This window comes from Mustela erminea, chromosome X, assembly GCF_009829155.1.
Source record: "Mustela erminea isolate mMusErm1 chromosome X, mMusErm1.Pri, whole genome shotgun sequence".
NCBI classification, from domain to species: domain Eukaryota; kingdom Metazoa; phylum Chordata; class Mammalia; order Carnivora; family Mustelidae; genus Mustela; species Mustela erminea.
The window spans coordinates 83,336,128-83,356,133 of NC_045635.1; the positions used below are offsets into that span (position 1 = coordinate 83,336,128).

The 20,006-nt window shown below is 46.3% G+C and overlaps 1 protein-coding gene across 7 annotated transcripts in view; it reads left to right on the forward strand.

Annotated features, from left to right (window-relative positions):
* The first annotated feature begins 6,548 nt into the window (after positions 1-6,548).
* Positions 6,549-20,006, forward strand: part of ARMCX4 (armadillo repeat containing X-linked 4) — a 31,256-nt gene continuing 17,798 nt past the window's right edge. Inside the window, exons 1-7 of one of the 7 annotated variants that reach the window (XM_032330148.1) lie at positions 6,549-7,023; positions 7,534-7,606; positions 8,061-8,132; positions 8,349-8,418; positions 8,770-8,853; positions 9,122-9,212; positions 9,561-19,925. In XM_032330148.1, coding sequence (XP_032186039.1) covers positions 9,705-17,963 — 8,259 coding nt within the window. In that variant the 5' untranslated portion in view covers positions 6,549-7,023; positions 7,534-7,606; positions 8,061-8,132; ... (2 more) ...; positions 9,122-9,212; positions 9,561-9,704 and the 3' untranslated portion in view covers positions 17,964-19,925. Of the gene's footprint in view, positions 7,024-7,533; positions 7,607-8,060; positions 8,133-8,348; positions 8,459-8,769; positions 8,854-9,121; positions 9,213-9,560; positions 19,926-20,006 lie in introns of those variants that run through there. The other 6 variants (XM_032330145.1, XM_032330147.1, XM_032330149.1 and 3 more) reach the window with 6 other exon arrangements.

A 20,006-nucleotide genomic window follows, 5' to 3' on the forward strand; every position in this document is an offset into this window, starting at 1 on the left:
CAAGAATTCAAGTGCACTTTATTATTAGAACAGTTTTATTATAATCCACTGTAGTAAATCATTAAAAAATTATGTAAAATAATATTAAATAGTAGTGTGATATTAAAATATTAAAGTATGATTATCCCAGTAAGTACCATAAGATCATTTGTTGAATTAAGCACAGATTCCTTTTTTAAAAAATATTTTATTTATTATTTGACAGAGAAAGACACAGCGAGAGAGGGACCACAAGCAGGGGGAGTGGGAGAGGGAGCTGCAGGCTTCCCCCTGAGCAGAGAGCCAGATGTGGGGCTCCATCTCAGGACTGAAATACCTGAAAAAATGCAAAACAAAAGGAGTAAAAACCCAGCAGAGGTGGAGTGGGAGTCATCATCAACAACCAAAGAAATGGGCACATCTTAATTACGCAAACTTCAAAAAGTCACAGGCAAGTAAAGAAATAGAAGATCCCAGAGCTGAGAACAGTGGGGCTAGGCAGTCAGATCCTTAACCTTGCCCTTGCCCCTCAGGAGCCATATAAGATACGGCATGTGAAAAGCCAAGAAACTAAAAGAGAAAAAACATACCCCAAAGTACAGAAGGAAATCTCCAATAAGTACTTTAAGCTATAGAACAACTTAATAAAAATATAGACTTAAAAAGAAACCCTAGGGGTGCCTGGGTGGCTCAGTGGGTTAAAGCCTCTGCCTTCGGCTCGGGTCATGATCTCAGGGTCCTGGGATCGAGCCCTGCGTCAGGCTCTCTCCTCGGCAGGGAGCCTGCTTCCCTCCCTCTCTCTCTGCCTGCCTCTTTGCCTACTTGTGATCTCTGTCTGTCAAATAAATAAATAAAAATCTTAAAAAAAAACCCAAAGCTCAAAGATGAGATGATAAGACAGCAGAATTAGATAAAAAGGAAGATTGCAAACTAAGGAACTAATTAGGCGCAAAGAACATTATCATAGAAGTAATAAATTATAAATAGCTGAACTAGAAAAACATAGCTAGAAATTGAATTACAGACAGAAGAAGAGCTTGAGATGATTACATTGACTAGAGATAAGAAAGACAAAAAAAATTAAAGGAAATGAGATATAGTATATGTACACAGATATTAAGGATATATTCCTTTTTATTTTTATTTATTTATTTTATTTGAGAGAGAAAGAGAGAGAGTGAGAATGAGCGGGAGGGGCAGAGGGAGAGAATCTCAAGAATACTCCATGCTGCGTGCAGAACCCGAGTCAGGGCTCCATCCTAAAACTCTGAGATCATGACCGCAGCCGAAAATCAAGAGTCAGATGCTTAACTGATTGAGCCATCCAGGCACCCCAAGAATATACTCTTTTTTTGTTGTTAAAGATTTTTTTTAAAAATTTACTTGACAGGGATAGAGAGAGAGAGAGAGAGAACACAAGCAGGGCAAGTGGCAGGCAGAGGAAGAGGGAAAAGCAGACTCCATGCCGAGCAGGGAACCCCACGGGGGTTGAGGGGCTCAGTCTGAGGACTCTGGGATCCTGACTTAAGCTGAAGGCAGACGCTTAACCAACTGAGCCACCCAGGCGTCCAGCATGCATGATTTTTATAAAAAGCTAAAACTGTTTTCCTAAAAAGCAAAAAAGAATATCATGTGCAGAAAGCCCCCATTCACAATGTTAACCAAAACTTAAATATTTGGGAATACAGCAAATAAGAAATAATAAAAATCTACATGAAGGAAACTGTATAATTGTACTGAAGGGCACAAAAGATATAAATAAATTTAAAAAAATATTGGGGCACCTGGGTGGCTCAGTCCATTAAGTGTCTGACTCTTGATTTCAGGTCAGGTCATGAACTCAGGGTCTTGAGATTTAGCCCTGTGTTGGGCTCCTTGCTGAATGTGGAGCCTACTTGAGAGTCTCTCTCTCCCAGTCCCCTCTGCACATCTCTCACACATACTCTCTAAAAAAAAATGACTCTGGATGAAAATAATAATTTATTATTATGATTTTAATTATTCCCTAAGTTAATCTATGAACTCAATTCAATTGTAATAGAAGCCCAACAGGGTTTTTTAAAAATGAAACTTGGGGGGGTGCCTGGGTAGCTCAGTGGGTTAAAGCCTCTGCCTTCGGCTCAGGTCATGGTCTCAGGGTCCTGGGATAGAGCCCTGCATCGGGCTCTCTGCTCAGCAGGGATCCTGCTTCCTCCCTTTCTCTCTGCCTGTGTCTCTGCCTACTTGTGATCTCTGTCTTTCAAATAAATGAATAAAATCTTTAAAAAAAAATGAAACTTGGAACTTTATTTGAAATGCCCAAACATATCCAAAAACAGTTTGAAAAAGCAGAGCAATGAAAGATTTTTCCTCCCAGACACCTAAACTTGCTGCAAAGCTATACTGATTCCAAGTGTGCTATTGAGGCAGGTATATACACGTATATACATACATACATATACATATATACACACACATACGGACACACATGTATATGTACACACACACATATATATCAGCAGAACAGAAAAGTCAATCCATGAAACATGTCTGGGTATAAATAAGAATTCAGCATAAGTAGTTTCTTTTATTTTTTTAAAGATTTATTTATTTGAGAGAAATATAGCGATTGGGGGGAGGGGCACAGGGAGACTCCTCAAGCAGACTGCCCCACCTCCCACCCCTCTGAGCAGAGTGTGGGGCCCAAAGTTGGGCTTGTGCCCAGGATCCTGAGATCATGACCTAAGCCAAAATCAAGAGTCAGGTGCTCAACTGACTGAGCCCTCTAGGCACCCCTAGCATAAGTCATTTTAAATTAGTTGAGGAATAATGGACTGTTACATGAATTGTATTGGAATTTGGCCATATATTTGAATATATATATATATATATATATATATATATATATACACACACACACACATATATATCACCACATATATATCATATCTATACATATGTGTTTATATTCAAATATACATAGCTTATATAACCCAGAAGCTATACAGGAAAAAGTTGATATATTTGACTACATCGAAATATAAAAATTCTGATATCAAAAAATACCATAAAATTAAAATGTCAGTGACAGATTGGGAGAATTATACGTGCAACTTATATAAGAGAAAAATAGCTATTGTATAGGTGTATGCACAAGGAACTACAAATAGTGAGAAAAATATTCCTGAATGAAAAAAACACTCAAAGGATATAAACAACTAATGCTCAATGAAGAAATGCAAATGACCAATAAGCATATGCAACAATGCTAAAGATTATAGATATTTAGGAAAATATTAATTAAAAGGACAACCTCATACATTTTTTTTGTCTCTTAAATTGACACTAATTATTAATTTACAGTGTGCATGAGAGCATGGGGATGGAGTGCTTGTCATGTGCTTGACAGGAGTGTAAATTGCCCGGTGTCTTTGGAGGGCAGTTTGGTGGTATACCCATTAAATATATAACAACTCTCTTCCTTTCTTGGGCAGTACTGAATGTATAAAATCTCATACCCTTAAATGTAAGTAAATTTTATTTATATCAGAATAGCCTAAAAAATCCTTCCATCTGTGGATATCAGATTTCTCACTGTAGCCTTGATTTTGTTAGACCCAGACCGAGAATAATTTTATGTTCATCAATGGGGTGTTGGGAAATGAAATTAGATAACCAATAGCATAGCTAAGCTATGGAATAGTACATAGCAGTTAAAAATAATAAAACATATTTAAATGTACTGGTATGTGGGTGTTTCTGGGTGGCACAGGCAGTTAAGTGACCGACTCTTGGTTTTGGCTCAGGCCCTGATCTCAGGATTGTGAGACTGAGCCCTGTGCTGGGCTCTGCACTCAAGGTATAGTCTGTTATACCTAGGGTATAGTCTGCTATATCCTGTATATTCTCGCTTCCTCTTCCTTTGCACGTCCACCTCATGCATGCTCATGCATGCTCTCTCTCTCTCTCTCTCAAGTAAATAAGTAAATAAATAAAAATATTTAAAAAATAAAAGTATTGGTATGTAGAGCTCTCTGAGATATAATTTTAAATGGAAAAAATGAATTGCAAAACAGTATGTTAAATATAATCCCATATATATTTAGTAAGATATGCATGTATATATAATGTATAGAAAATAATTAAACGTAACAAATTTATAGCAATGGGAAGGTAACTGTACTTTGGTTGAGGATAGTGGAGTTAAAGTGGTACTAGTGTTTTTCTGGGTTTGACTCTTATACTAGAATATATTCTTCTGAAATTTGCATGTAATTACAGAAAATAAACAGCAAATAATAAAATACCCTAAGTATATTTCCATCAGGATACAAAGAACTAAATCTTTCTTTTTATCAACCATATCGTATATTTAACATAATGTATTTAACCTTTCCCTTTATGTTTCTTCAGTTTTTTTTTAAACCTTTATGGGTACTGCAATAGATATCCTTTATGAAATGCGCACATATCTTTGAGAAACTGTGCAGACATATACACTGGTTAAATCCTTAGTAATAGCATTGCTGGGTCAAAGCATTTGTGTGATATTATATTTATCATTTAATAGATTTGTGCCAACCCCAAAAAGGTTGCAGATGAGTAAACTGCCTCCAACAGAGTGTGGGAGTGCCCATTTCTTCACAAACCAATCAACAGTATTATCAAAATTCTATCCATCTATATTTTTAAGGATTTAATTATCTATGAGAGGTAGAGAGAGAGAGAGAGAGAGAAAGGAGGGTCAGCAGGAGAGGGAGAGAATCTCAAGCAAATACCCTGACATCATGACCTGAGCCTGAACCAAGAGTCAGATGCTCAAACAGCTGAGCCACCCAGGCATCCCTCACATTTCTGTATTCTGACGAATAAGATATAATTGTTTGGATTTGCCTTTCTTTGAAGTTAGCATCTTTTCATGTTTATAAGTCATTTGTGTTTCATTTCTGTGAACAAATCCATTGAGGTCTTTGGCACATTTTTCTACTGGGTTATCATTTTACTAGTGATTTGTAAGTTTTTAGATTATTACAAATTAGCCACTTGTCAGCCTATGCTTATGGGTTTTGTATTTTACTTGCCTAAGGTTTTAAAAGTTTATGTAACCGATTTCTGAATCTTTCCCTTCAATGGAGAATTTAAGTTGGTTACGGGTGACTGAGCTCAGTAAAGTCATTAGCAAGGTCCTTTGGCACTCTGGGCTCCCTGGCTCCCTTCCTAGTGGGGCCTCCCCCACACAGGGGCCCCTCACAGGGAGAGCTTCCTGCTGGGGTGTCAGATTTCAGCATTCAAAGAAAGAGGCTGCCTAAAGGGTCTATATTTAGAGTATGACTCCCTAGCAGGGACAGCTGAATGTCTGGGGACTAACTTCTGCATACTTTGTCCCTGAGTTCTGGGATTATTCTGAGGGGCTTGTATGGGTGGTGCCGTGAACTTGTATCAGAAGGCAGGGAGTGAAAAGGCCTCTCTGAGCCAGTGGTGACTTCTTGGCATCCTGTCAACTATGCTTTTCGTGAGGGAAAAATGGCACAGATTTCAGGGGTGTCGAAGTGATTCACAGTCACCCACAAACTCTCAGCACTGTCTCCACTGGAAGACGCTGAGCACTAGTGGCTGTTAGGGTGACAGACATACAGTACCTGAACAACAGATTCCGGAGCTATCTCACCAGTGTCATGATTAAATGAAAATTGCACCTGCTAAGCCTCATTTCCATCAGTGGGAGAGCAGTTGGTCCTGTCCAGTGTGTGATGAGACCGATTTGATCCCACGCTTGTGTAACATCCAAATAAAGTCCCTTGAATGGAAAGCAGGTTAATCTGGGAAGTAAGTCATCAGTTTTTAGGCACTGGGTTCATCAGGAGTTGGGTCTTCACTCAATCATCCAAGAGTCATCTGTGAGGAAGTTCTCAGACATCTGACAGAAGATCATAGTAAGTTCAGCCAGAACTTCAAAAGTTTGTAAATTTCTTGTGGGGAATTGCCAGTTTTAGAAAACGAAATGTCTTTCCGCAGATCAATTAATAGATCACATTGAAAACGTGCTGGTTTTGTTTAGGAAAATTTTGTACATAAAATGTCAATAATTACTAGTATGTGTTGAAAACTGAAATCGTTTATAGCAATTAATGAGGCACAAAATAATGTGAAGAAATGAGTCTTTTGTTATTTTTACGACCTAATTTTTTAAAATTATTTTTTAATTATTTTTTAAAGATTTTATTTATTTATTTGACAGAGAGAGATCACAAGTAGGCAGAGAAGCAGGCAGAGAGAGAGAGAGGAAGGGAAGCAGGCTCCCTGCTGAGCAGAGAGCCCAAACCGGGACTCGATTCCAGGACCCTGAGATCATGACCTGAGCCGAAGGCAGCGGCTTAACCCACTGAGCCACCCAAGTGCCCACGACCTAATTTTTAAATGTCGAATGAAAATAACTTGCCTGCATTTCCCAATTACAAAAACAATGAATGCGATTTTAAAAGCGGGGTGGGGGGGGGGCGGGAAGAACATATTAAAAAAAGAAAGTTAAGCATCTACTTGCACTCTCTGCTTCCTTTCCCAACACCCCTTCCCTAGCCCATTTTGGTGCAGCGACGTACCCGATGGGGAGTGTTAGTCTTACAGCCTAAGAGAGAAAGAGAGGATTCCTCTAAGCAGAGAAAAGGCCAGAACCACGGCCTGGGGAGAGTGATATGCAGACCTGACCCTCTACAGTAATCAGAGAAGTGCAAAACCCAAGCCCAAGAGGTGAGACCACTCACTAGTCGCGCCTCAGATTGGAGAGGACAGAGCTGAGAGACTAGGCGCTCCGGGGCTCAGCTCGCAGACTGGTGGAGGGGAAGTTGGGAAGAACGGAGGTGGGGGACAGGGTCCGGTAGAGCTCCCCACAGGCCGAAGGGGTGGGGATGGGTGGGCAGAGAGCTCGCTGGTGACGCGGGGCCCTCACGTGACCTGGAGCTGCAGAGCGACGCAGCCTTCGGTGCAGTCGTCACTCGCGTCTGGGTATCGGTTCCCCGCTGTCCTGCGCCTGGCGGGCTGGCATTGGGCCCGAGGAAAGCGGAGCAGGTAAGGGCTCCCGGGCCTGCGCGCCGAGGCCAGGGCAGCAGTGGTCCGCCTACCCCGGTAGCCAGTTCGGTGATGGGGGACAAAGCGGGTTTAAGTTCCAGGAACCTTCTCTGTGATTGTCCCTAGTCCCCTCCCCCTGCCTCCGTCCGTGCCGGGGAACCTTGGGCTCTGACCGGGCGGATGGCTGGGGAGTGGGGGGCGGGGAAGTGTCTCTAGAGGGAAATGCACAGATTGGGATGTCCCATCCTCTCTGACTCTAATCGCTGACCGCACACGTCCGCCCAGCTTCCTGCTCATTTCAGTGGAAGAGACATGCCACCGTGGCATTTACAGAGAAAATGGTGGGCCTTGGTGACTGGACTGTGGAGTTGGTGGGGGTGGCGTCTGGGAATGCCGGGAGGGACGTTTGATAGCCGGGATTCTGAATCCCGAAAGGTGGGTATTGGGATCTGTGTCCGGCGTGCTGGTCCAAGCACTCAGTGCCTTTACTTTCTCCTATCTGATGGACAGTAGTTCCGTGTGGCACTGTTTGTGGCGAGGCAAGGGAAGAAGGAGAGAAGAAAACTGCACGGGATCTGTGGAGGTTAGTGTGAGCACGGCCCCGCCTGTGAACATTTGAAGTTCTTTAGGAATTCTCTAGCACAGGAACTTAGGCGCCGCTGTCTGGTTGGGACATGGGCTGGGGCTAACTAGGGGGGACTTTCCCTAAATCACGTTTACTTGCTAAGCTTAGGGTTTTTAACTTAAATTGTATGTTGAAGACCAGTAAAGACAACAAACTTTTACATGGATGCTTTCATTTGCACTTCAGATACTATTAAGAAAATACAAACTGTTGTATTAAAGAACATTACTTGTTCTTTGAGATAGCCTTTGCCAGGAGGGACAGCGATTTTGCAGAAGAAAAAGCCTTCTCACCCCTTGTTTCTTCTGCTGGAGACTCCTAGAGATGGGCTTAAGGGGAAGTAGATGGCAGGAGGCTCTGTTTGATTCTAGAGTAGTGGATGAGGGGCTCCATCTCTTTCTCCATTTTCCAGATTCTCCCGCCTGTATGAGCACCTTGGTGAAGGAACTGATGGATTTTTGGGAGAAACCTTAGAATCCTACAGGTGGTTTAAAAATAATTTGCCCTGTCCCTTCCCTTTTATTTCTCCTGCCCCCCTTTTACATGCTGCCCCTTTCAGTGCTGGGAAAGCCCCAAGTTCTGCTTGCCAGAGAATGTGTCTCTAGATCTAGTAAGGCAGGTGCCGGAACCCCTGTTTTAGATGCTGGGATGTCACAAGCACTCAACAGTTACTCTCCCCCTTTTCTCTGTTTGTTCCTAGGTCTTCTCCCATAGACCTACAGTAAGGCTGGAAGCCAGGGAAAGGGGGAGACTCGCATGGAACCATGAAGGTTTGTGTGAAGGTGGGCAGCACCTGGGGATAACAAGAAGGTGAGCACAGAAGGTGGCTGAGACTTGAGAGGGTCTCAGTATGGTACTTCTGCCTCTTCTACACTCTGCCCCATGTCCACAGTGTCACTACATCCCTGCTGATTTCAGGGCAGGAAACAGGAGGCATATTGGGGTAAGGGTGGGCTGGAGTGTGACTGAGAGAGGACTAGAGGAGGGCTTTCAAGATGGGACACAATAGCAAACTGGACATGGGATCTGCCAAGGCAGGTACTGGGATCAGGGATCAGGGTGCTTGTGTATTCTGTGAGGACTTGGTGTCTATTACCCCCTGTTTGTTTGCTTGTCCATAGATCTTCCTGCAGGTCTGCTGTAGGGCTTGAGATTACTGGAGGCAAAGAAACAAGGAGGAAATTGCCCCTGATCAGTATAGACTGGTAAGAGGATGGGAACTGCCTGGGTAGACCTCTACAGTGGGTTGGTGGAGATCAGCGTGCATCTAATGTGGTCAGTGTCCAGTCTGGAGGATCCTTTGCCTCTCCCTTTCCCACCATCCCTGTCATACTCTTGCCTGTATTTTGGTACAGAGTGTGGGGTGAACTGAGAGAGATAGAAAGGTAGTTTGATAATATGCCGGTCACATCAAGAACAAAATCTCCAGTACCATCTGTCCCTCCGTCTGTCTGTCTGTCTGTCTGTCTCTAGGTCCACTGATCTCATGAGTTAATAGATCTACTTTAGGGTATATCACCAATCAAGAGAAGGAAAGAGGAGGGAACTGCCTTGATCATTACAGGTTGGTATGAGGATGGGGACCTTCGGGAATGGTGACGAGAATAGGTCCAGTAAAAATCAAGGTCTGAAGGGCTTCTCAGTCTCTCCCATTCATAGTTCCTCCCCCACCATCTTTTTCATTTTTCATTTGGTGTAAGGAAATGTGTGGATGTACCCTAGGGGAAAGTTGTTGGGCACTAGGGAGAATGGGAGGGGAGAAAATAAAAAGGATGGAGAGAGAGTTGGCTCATCATCCTCTTCTCACACCATGAACATCATTCCTACACTTTCCTGTCCTTCTGTGTATCTGTCTGTATGAGGCACAAAAGTAGAAGAGAAATTTTAGTCCATTTCCTTCCTCCACTTCTAGGTCCACCTCCAGTGGCAGCTGTAGTGGCCTTTAAGTGGCTGAAGACCAGCGCCCTCACAGGCCTACACCCAGACCTACTACCCTCTTTCCCCATCCTGATTGAGCCCCCTGTGCCTTGTTCGTGACTTTACTAGGGGTGATTACATGGGCCGCGTTCAGGAAGTGTGCTGGGTGACTGCAGGACTGGTGGTTTGGGCTGGTACCTGCTACTACCTTCACAGATTAACCAAAGGAAGAGTCCAGAGTGTGAGGACACTTGCCAAAAATGGGTCCAAGGTCAAGATGGGGACTGTTGTTGGGGTACAGAACCAGACCCTGGCCACAGGTGAAGCCATGGGTGGGACAGAGACTGAGACTAGACCCAAGGCCACGTCTGGAGCAGAAGCTGAAGCAGGAGGGAGGGCTGGGGCTGAAGTAGAGATTACCACCACTGCTAAAGCTAGACCCAAAGCCAGCTCTCAGGCCATGACAATGGCTGAGGCAGAGGCAGAGATACAATCTGAGGCCAAAACAGTGGCCAGAAAAGTGAGCATGACAGAGGTAGTGACTTTGACTGAAGCCCAGGTCAAAGCCGGGGAAGTAGCTATGAAAGAAGCCGTGACCCAAACTGATTCTGAGGCTGGGAGAGTAGTCAGGAGAGAGGCTGTGACCCAGACCAAGGCTAAAGTTTGGCCACTGGCTGCCAGGGCAGAGACCAAGAAAGAAGTAATGACCCAGACCAAAGTGGAAGCTCGTATACTGGCTGAAAAAGAGACGAACAGAGTGACGGTGACCCAGAGTGAGGCCTTAGGAGTGACCAGGGAGGTGGCCAAGATGGGTGCCATAAATAAGACTGGAATTGTGGCTGAGACCAAGGCAAGAGCCCCGGAAGAGACTGTGAGTGTGGCCAAGAGTCAGTCTGAGGCCAGGCCTGGTAACACAGTTGATGCTAAGGGAAATCCTAATGCCTCACCCAGGGCAGAAGTTGGAGCAGACATGAGGTTCTGTACACCATCTCAGGCTGTAACCAAGAGCCAGGTCAACAACGTGCCTGGTGCTGGGGTTGAGGTCAAGGGGAAACACAAAACCGTGTCTCGGGCAGAGTCTAGGGCAGACACAAAGGCTTCTGTCCAGCCTCAGATTATAGCCAAGACCCAGGCTGAGGCTATGCTTGGGGCAAAGGTTGATGCTGGGGCTAATACCAATGCCCTGTGTAAGGCAGGGGCAGGGGCAGATATGAGAGTTCCTATGCAACCTCAGACTGCGGCCAAGAAACAGGTCGAGACAGTGTTTGGTGCCAGGGTTGATGACAGGGGAAATACTGATGTCACATCTAAGGCAATGGCAGGAGGTGACATGAGGGCTGCTGCTCACCCTCAAGCTACAGCCAGTGCTCAGGCTGAGGCTACACTGGAGACCAGGCTTAAAGGTAGAGGCAACTCCAATGCTGTGTCTAAAACAGGGGCCAGGGCAAACCTGAGGACCAGTTCCCAGGCTGAGGCCTTGCCTGATGCCAGGGTTAAGACCAGAGACAATCCCAATGCCATGTCTAAAATGGGGGCTGGGACAGACATGGAGCTCTATACACAGCCTCAGCCTGGGGCCAATGTCCAGGCTGATGCCTTGCCTGATGGCAGGATTAAGGCTAAAGGCAATGCCAACACCATGTCTAAGGAAGCGGCTGGGACAGACACAAAGGTAGAGTCTCAGGCTTCCACCAAGAGCCAGGTTGAGACCTTACCTGGTACTAGAGGTAAGACAAGGGGGAAAGGCAAAAGCAAGCATAAAGCAGGAGTCGGGATGGAAATGAAAACCAGCGTGCAGCCTCAGGTTGGGCCCAAGACCCAAGCTGATGCTTTACCCGATTCCAGGGTTGATGGCAGGGGTGATCCTAATACTATTTCTAGGTCAGGGGCTAAGGCTGAACTGAGGGCCTGTGGGCAGCCTCAGACTATGGCCAGTTCCCAGGGTGAGGCCTTGCCTGGTGCCAAGAATAAGGTCAGGGGCAATTCCAATACTATGTCTAAGTCAGAGGCTGGACCAGATACAATGGGCTCTGCCCAGCATCATGCTGTGGCCACTTTCCAGGATGAAATGTCACCTAAAACTAAGAATAAAGTCAAGGGCAAACCCAACGCTATGTCTGAGGTAGGGACTGGGCCAGATTCAATATGTTCTGTCCAGCCTGAAACAGATACAGCAGGCTCTGCTCAGCCCCAGACTAAGGCCAGTTCCCAGGGTGAGGCCTTGTCTGGACCTAAGAATCAGGTCAGGGGCAATCCCAATGCTGTGTCTAAGGCAGGGACTGGGCCAGATACATTGGCCTCTGGACAGCTCCAGGCTGTGGCCAGTCCTCAGGGTGAAGCCTTGTCTGGTAATAAGAGCAAAGTCAGGGGCAATCGCAATGTTGTATCTAAGGCAGGGACTGAGTCAGATACGATGTGTTCTGCCCAGGATGAAACAGATACAACAGGCTCTGCTCAGCCCCAGGCTGTGGCCAGTTCCCACGGTGAAGCCTTGCCTGGTACTAAGAACAAGGTCAGAGGCAAGTCCAATGCCATCTCTAAGACAGGGGCTGGGCCAGATACATTGTGCTCTACCCAGCTCCAGGCTATGGCCAATGCCCAGGGTGAAGCCTTGCCTGGTACCAAGAATAAGATCAGAGACAAATCCAATTCTTTGTCTAAGGCAGGGGCTGGGCCAGATACAGTTGGCTCTGCCCAACTCCAGGCTATGGCCAATGCCCAGGGTGAAGCCTTGCCTGGTACCAAGAATAAGATCAGAGACAAATCCAATTCTTTGTCTAAGGCAGGGGCTGGGCCAGATACAGTTGGCTCTGCCCAACTCCAGGTTGTGGCCAATGCCCAGGGTGAAGTCTTGTCTGGTACTAAGAATAAGGTCAGGGGCAATCCCAGTGCTGTGTCTAAGGCAGAGGCCAGGGAAGATGCAATGGGCACTGAAGAGCCTCAGACAGATACAACAGGGTCTGCCCAGACCCTGGATATGGCCACTTCCCAAGGGGAATCCTTGCCTAGCATCAAGAATAAAGTTACGGGTAAATCCAGTGCTGTGTCTAAGACAGGGGCTGGACTAGATACAGTGAACTCTGTCCAGCCTCAGGCTGTGGCCAGTTCTCAAGGTGAAGTTCTGCCTGGGACTAAGAACAAGGTCAAGGGAAATTCCAGTGCTGTGTCTAAGACAGGGGCTGGGCCAGCTACAGTGGGATCTGCCCAGCTCCAGGCTGTGGCAAATGCCCAGGGTGAGGCCTTGCCTGGTGTCAAGAAAAAGGTCAAGGGCAACCCCAGTGCTTTGTCTAAAGCAGGAACTGGGCCAGATTTAGCAGGTTCTGCCCAACCTCAGGTTGTGGCCAATTCCCAGGGTGAAGTCTTGCCTGGGACTAAGAACAAGGTCAGGGGAAATTCCAATGTTGCATCTAAGACAGGGGCTGGGCCAAGTACAGTGGGCTCTGCCCAGCTCCAGGCTGTAGCCACTTCCCAGTGTGAAGCCTTGCCTGGTGTGAAGAATCAGGTCAGCAGCAATCCTAATGCTGTGTCTAGGATAGAGGGCAGAGCAGATACAACAAGCTTTGCCCAGCTTCAGGATGAGTCTAAGGGTGAAGCCTTGCCTGGTGCCAGGAGTAAGGTTCGGTGTAATCTTAGTGCTTTGTCTAAAGCAGATACTGGGCCAGATATGGTGGGCTCTGCTCAACCGCATGCTGTGACCAGTTCTCAGGGTGAAGACTCCTCTGGCACTAAGAATAAGGTCAAGGGCAATCCCAATGCTCTGTGTAAGGGAGAGACCGGGGCAGATGCAGTGGGCTCTGCCGAGCTCCAAGTTGTGACCAGTTCCCAGGGTGAAGCCTTGTCTGGTAATAAGAGTAAGGTCAGGGGCAATTCCAAGGTTCTGTCTAAGACAGAGGCCAGGGTAGATGTGAAGGGCTCTGCTTGGCCTCAGGCTGTGGCCATTTCCCAGGGTGAAGTTTTTTCTGGTACTAAGAATGTCAGCAGCAATCCCAATGCTGTTTCGAAGGCAGAGGTTGGGGCAGATACAGTGGGCCCTGCGCAGTCTCAAACAGATACAACAGGCTCCCCCCAACCCCTGGCTGTGGCCAATTCCCAGGGTGAAGTCTTAAGTGGTACTAAGAATAAGGTCTGGGGCACTCTCAGTGCTGCATCTAAAGCAGGGATTGGGCCAGATACAGTGGGTTTTGCCCAGCCCCAGGCTGTGGCCAGTTCCCAGAGTGAAGCCTTGCCTAGTGTCAAGAATAAGGTCAGAAGCAATCCCAATGCTGTGTCTCAGGTAGAGGCCAGAGCAGGTACAACAAGTTTTGCCCAGCCTCAGGCTGTGTCTAATTCCCAGGGTGAAACCTTGTCTGGTGCCAGGAGTAAGGTCCAGGGCAATCCCAGTGCTAGGTCTAAGGCAGGCACCAGGCCAGATATAATGTGTTCAGATCAGCCTCAAAGAGATATAACAGGCACTGCCCAACCCCAGGCCATGTCTAATTCCCAAGGTGAAAACTTGCTTGGTGCCAGAAATAAGGTCAGGGACAATCTCAATGTGGTATTTAAGGCAAGGGATAGGCAAGATACAGTAGGCTCTCTTTCACCCCAGGCCATGGCCATTTCTCAGGGTGAGGCCCTCCTTGGCGCCAGAAGTAAGGTCAGGGGAAATACCAATGCTGAGTCTAGGGTAGAGGCTGGGGCACATATGATGGGCTCTGGCCAGCCTCAGTCTGCAGCCCATTTCCAGAGTAAGATCTTGCCTGAGACAAAGGACAAGGCTATACCCAAGTCTGAGGCAGAAGCCACAGGAGATGAGGGTTATGCAAAGCCCAAGGCTGAGGCCATGCTCACTTCTGAGAGTGGGAGTGGGACAGGTACTCAGGCCTGCAGTAAAACTCGGCCTAGGGTCCATGACTATTACTGGAATGGGATTGGTATTGAGGATTGGATTGCTTCTGAGCGATGGATCAAATTTAGGTTTCAGGCCAGGGATGGATACTGGGAGAATAGCATGTCTTGGGCTGATGATGAGAACGAAGCCAGTATTGAGTCCTGGAGTGGAGCTAGTCATAAGTCTGATATTAGGTCCTGGGCTGGAGCTAAGGCTGAGAATGAAGCTGGTTTTCCATCCTGGGCTGCAGCTGGGGACCAGGCCTGTGGTGGGCTCTGGGGTGGGAGTCAGGCCAGTAAGGGTTCTTTGTCAGAGGCTGGGGACATGGCCATTGGAGCATCCTGGATTGGGGCTGAGAACCAGGTCAGTGAGGGTTCTTGGGCTAGCACTGGGAACCAGGCTATTGGGGAGCCCTGGGTTGGAGGTCAGGCCAGTAGGGTGTCCTGGGCTGGGGAAGATGCCATTGGAGTGTCCTGGACTGGAGCTGAGGAACAGGCCAGTGGAAGGTCCCAGGATGGTGCTGGAATTCAAGCTAATGGAGGGTCTTGGGCTGAAGCTAAAGCTGGGAATGTGGCTAGTATTGGGTATTGGCCTGGGGATATGGACCAGGCTAGTGGAGGGTACTGGGTTGGGACTGGTGGTCTGTCTGGTGGATCCAAGCCTAGATTTGAGGATCAGGCCAGTGAAAATGTGACCTGGGCTGACACTGCAGACCAAGCTAGTGGAGGCTCCAGGCTGAGACCTATGGACCAGTCGGGTGGTGAGTCCTGGGCTAGGGGTGGGGAACAGGCCAGCAAAGGTTCTAAACCAGGGTTTGTGGACCAGTCTAGTGTTGGGCCCTGGGCTACCATTGGAAATCAGGCCAGTGGAGGATTCTTGGTTGGGACTATGGAGCAGGCCAGTGACGGGTCCTGGGCTGGGACTAGTGATCAGTCTGGTGGTGAGTCCAAGCCAAGATTTGAGGATCTGGCAAATGCAGAAGCATCTTTGGCTAGGGTTGGTGGCCAGGCTGATGGAAGGCCTAGGTTGGGGCCTGAGGACCAGCCCAGTGGGAGGTCCTGGGGTGACTCTGGGGACCAAGCCAATGGAGGGTTCTTGGTTGGGGCCATGGACCAGGCCAATGGAGGGACCTGGGCTGTACCTGGGGATCAGGCTGGTGATGGGACAAAACCTAGATTTGAAGAGCAGGCAAGTGGAAGAGGGTCTTTGGCTGACAATGGGGGTCAGGCTGGTGGAGGGTTTAGGCTGAGTCCCAGGGACCAGTCCATTGCAGATTCCTGGGCTGGCACTGGGGACCAGGCCAGTGAAGAATGTAGATCAGGGCCTGAGGATCAGTCCAGTGGATGGTTCTGTGCTTGCAGTGGGGGTCAGTCTAATGCAAGTGGGACCTGGGGTGAGTCTGGTGGCCATGCTATTGGAGGATCTAGACTAGGGCCCATGGTCCCATCCAGTGGTGGGTCCTGGGTTGATACTGGAAGTTGGGTCAGTGGAAGGTCTTGGGGAGGGACTGGAGATCAAGCTAGTAGCTGTCCCAAACCTGGATTTGAGGATCAAGCCAGTAAAGGAAGGTTCTGGTCTGGTGTTGAAGACCAGGCTGTTGGAGGCTCTAATCCAGGGCCTGCAAACCAGTCTAGTGGTGGGTCCTGGACTGCCACTGGGAGTCAGGTCAGTGGAAGGTCTTGGGCTGGGGCTGGGATTCAGGCTGATAGCTGTTCCAAACCTGGACTTGAGGACCCAGCAGGTAGAGAAGGCTCCCAGGCTGGCATTAGGGACCAGGCTAGTGGAAAATTGTGGGCTGGGTCTAGGCCTCATAATGAAGCCTGTAAAAGATCGAAGCTGGGGCTTGAGGACCAGGCAAGTGGAGGGCCCTGGGCTAGGGCTGGTGACCAGGCCAGTGGAAGACCCCAGATCAGTGCTGAGATGGAGGCCAAAGAAAGATCCTGGTTTAGGACTGGGGGTGAGACTAGTACAGGGTCTTGCCTCAGGAGAGGGGAAGAGGCTGGTATTGTATCCAAACCTGGAGATAAAAATGAAGCCAATATTGAATCCCGATCAGGGGCTAAAGAAGAGGCCATCCTTAGTTCCAGATTTGGGGCTGAGGATAAGGCCAGTATTGGGTCCTGGATCAGCTCTGAAGAGGCAGCCTGTATGGATTCCCTTGTGGGGGCTGAGGCTGGGGCTGAGGCAGAGGTCAGGAAGGAGTCTTGGCTCTGGGATGGAGATGCAGCCACTACGGGCTCTAGACTTGGGGCTGAGGAAGAGGCTTGCATGGAGTCGTGGACTTTGGCTGAGGATGTAGATGAGGATGAGCTAAGTAGAGCGTCTAGCCCTGATATTGAGGAAATCAGTTTAAGGTCCCTGTTTTGGGCTGACAGTGAGAGGAGTAATGAGTTCAGACCCAAGAGGGAGAGAAATGTCAATTTTGAGTGTGGAGCTGGAGATAAGGCCAATGCCAAGGGTAAGCTTGAGGCACCGACTGCTGGTGGAGTTGATGAAAGGTCCTGGTTCTGGGATGGTAATGAAAACATAAGTGAGGACAAATCTGCACCTAAGACTAAAGCCAAAAAGTCAGCTGAGTCAAGAGGCACATATCCATCCATGGTCCCTGGTGCAGGAATGGGGTCATGGGCAGGAGCCATGATCTGGACGGAAATGAAATTTCCATACCAAAATAAGTCCTGCTTCCCACCTGAGGATGAGCTCAGAAAGCAGATCAGGTATGAGGAGAAAACTCAGCCCTGGACCTGTCGCTGTAAACGCGAAGCAAATATGGATCCACGAGAGCTTGAAAAACTCATTTGCATGATTGAGATGACTGAAGATCCTTCTATTCATGAAATAGCTAATAATGCTCTTTATAACAGCCCTGAATATCCCTTTTCCCATGAAGTCATTCGTAATGCAGGTAGAATCTCAATTATTGAAAGTTTGCTCAATAATCCCTATCCCAGTGTTAGGCAGAAGGCTTTAAATGCACTGAATAACATCTCAGTGGCTGCTGAAAATCATAGGAAGGTGAAAACATACTTAAACCAAGTTTGTGAAGACACAGTCACCTATCCCTTGAATTCAAATGTACAGCGGGCTGGACTAAGACTGATAAAGCATTTGACCATTATTAGTGAATATCAACATATGGTTACAAATTATATTTCAGAATTTCTTCGTTTGTTAACTGTGGGAAGTGGAGAAACAAAAGACCATATTTTGGGAATGCTTTTGAATTTCTCCAAAAATCCGTCTATGACAAAAGACTTACTCATTGCCAATGCACCAACATCACTGATTAATATCTTTAGCAAGAAAGAGACAAAAGAGAATATTCTTAATGCTCTTTCACTATTTGAAAATATAAATTATCATTTTAAAAGAAGGGCAAAAGTATTTACCCAGGACAAGTTCAGTAAAAATTCCCTTTACTTCATATTCCAACGACCTAAAGCTTGTGCCAAGAAGCTCCGAGTCTTAGCAGCAGAGTACAGTGACCCTGAGGTGAAAGAAAAAGTTGAGCTATTATTAAGTAAACTCTGATTAACTGTATGTTCCCAAACAAATCTGAGTAATACTTTGGTTTTGCAGTCTGGAAGTAATGCACATTGTAAATTGCATTACAACTTTGAAACTGATGTTACTTGTGATGGTCTGTAGCTGGATCACTTTATGGACATGAAATGTACTGAAAATACATGTGTTGACTATTACCTTGTTTGGACTGAGATATTTTTAGTATGCTTCATGAGCAGAAACTGACCTGATTCTTCATGAGTAAGGTAATTTTTGGTCCTTTGTGTGGACTTGTGTTTCTACATTTGAGACTATTTTTTATGTTATCAATAAAGTTGTGTGTTTTAAGCAGAAAAAAAGAGACACATCTTTGTCCTTGAGTTTATGATCTATTTGGAAAGGCAAGATGTATGGAAACAAAAACATACTAACAAAACCGCAATCCTCTGTCCAAATCCTTCCTGTCAGTGCAGAAATGTCTTCAGGCAGCAGTGCTGAGGCAAAGTTGTGCAGAGGAGGGGTATGTTTAAATAAGCTGGGCTTGAAGGATAGGATAAAAATGGGGCGGGAGAGCATTGGAGGAGGGTGGAGTGGTGGGAAGAAAGGCATGAAGGTGGAAATCCCAATCCAGAGAGGAGGGTGGCCTGCCCAAAGTTCCAAGTGTGGGGAGAGGAATGACGGGAAATGTAATCCATCAGTCTGGGAGAGCCCCTTCATGCAGGATCCCTGATTGCTAAACCTGGTTATTTGAATGTTACTCCTTCCACCCTTGGGAGGCCCCAAAGCCTTCTGTGCCCAGAGGAATGAAAATGAAAGGAAAAGGATGTAGCTGATTTGTGTGCAGGTTGGGTCAGATTTGGGATGGGGAAAGGAGTGACCACTGGAGATTGGAACACCAGTTAGGAAATCACTGCCATGGTCCAGGCATGAGATGATAGAAGTGTGAGACTTCACTACTGGCCACAGGAATGGCAAGGGGAGAAAGGAAGTGAGAGACTCTTTGAACAAAGAAGTGATGGAACATATCTTGAGGGCATACAGAGAAGGACAATTTTATTTTAGGGTCCTGGTAGCACTTCATTGGAAAACACTCTCTTTCTTGGCCAAATCTGGTGTCTATGTCGGTAAATACATTAGTTATTTTTTGAAATAATAAGAAAGTATAATAGAAGAAAGAACAATATTTAGTGCTTCTATCAGGTTTCTTTTAGAAGGTTGACTAAGGCAGGGCCTTTATGGGATCATTGAGAGTAATATTGGCATCAATACTGTAGAAGACCCACCTCTCTCCCACCCTAGAGTGTGGTGAGGGTGTGGTGGGAGGGGCACTCTCAAACTGGGCTGGTAGGAGCATACATCCATACAAGGTCCATTTGGGTACATGTTTCAGAAGTCTTTAAGATGTGTGTGCTCTTTGAACCAGTAATCCCACTTGTAGAAATTTATCTATAGAAAACGATCAAATAATTGGCTCGTACAAAGCTGTGCATCTTCGTAGTGTTTGAAGAGAGAAAACATGTGAATGACCCAAGGGCCTCAAAATAGGCACTTGGCTAGACAAATTAGGGTGTGTCTACACATTGAAACATTTTGCAGCAATTGAAAATGGTGATAGACATCTACATTTATTTACTTGGAAACAAATTAGCATATAATCTTAAGTGGGGGAAAATAGGCTACAAGAGCACATGCTGTACTTTTTATAAAGAAAAAGTATATATATTCAACTATCTCATATATAAGCTTTGGTGTATACTCTGAGACTATGGGTGTTAGGTTAATGGGTAATTTTACCTGTTTTTTACTCACTTGTATTTTCTGATTTTTATACAATACACAACAGGAGTTTTTGCATAATTTGCCAAGAGGAAGTGGATGGATTTGGGCTAAGCAGACCTGTCAGTAGCACTTCAGGGAACCAGAGCAGAAGTATAAATAAATAGAGGCTCACATACTGGTGTCTAGCTATTTGGAAGGCATAAATTAAAATTTTAGTAAATAAATAAATATTTAAATAAAATTCTAAATATACATGTAAATGTTTGACAATTTAAATCCTATTCACCATTT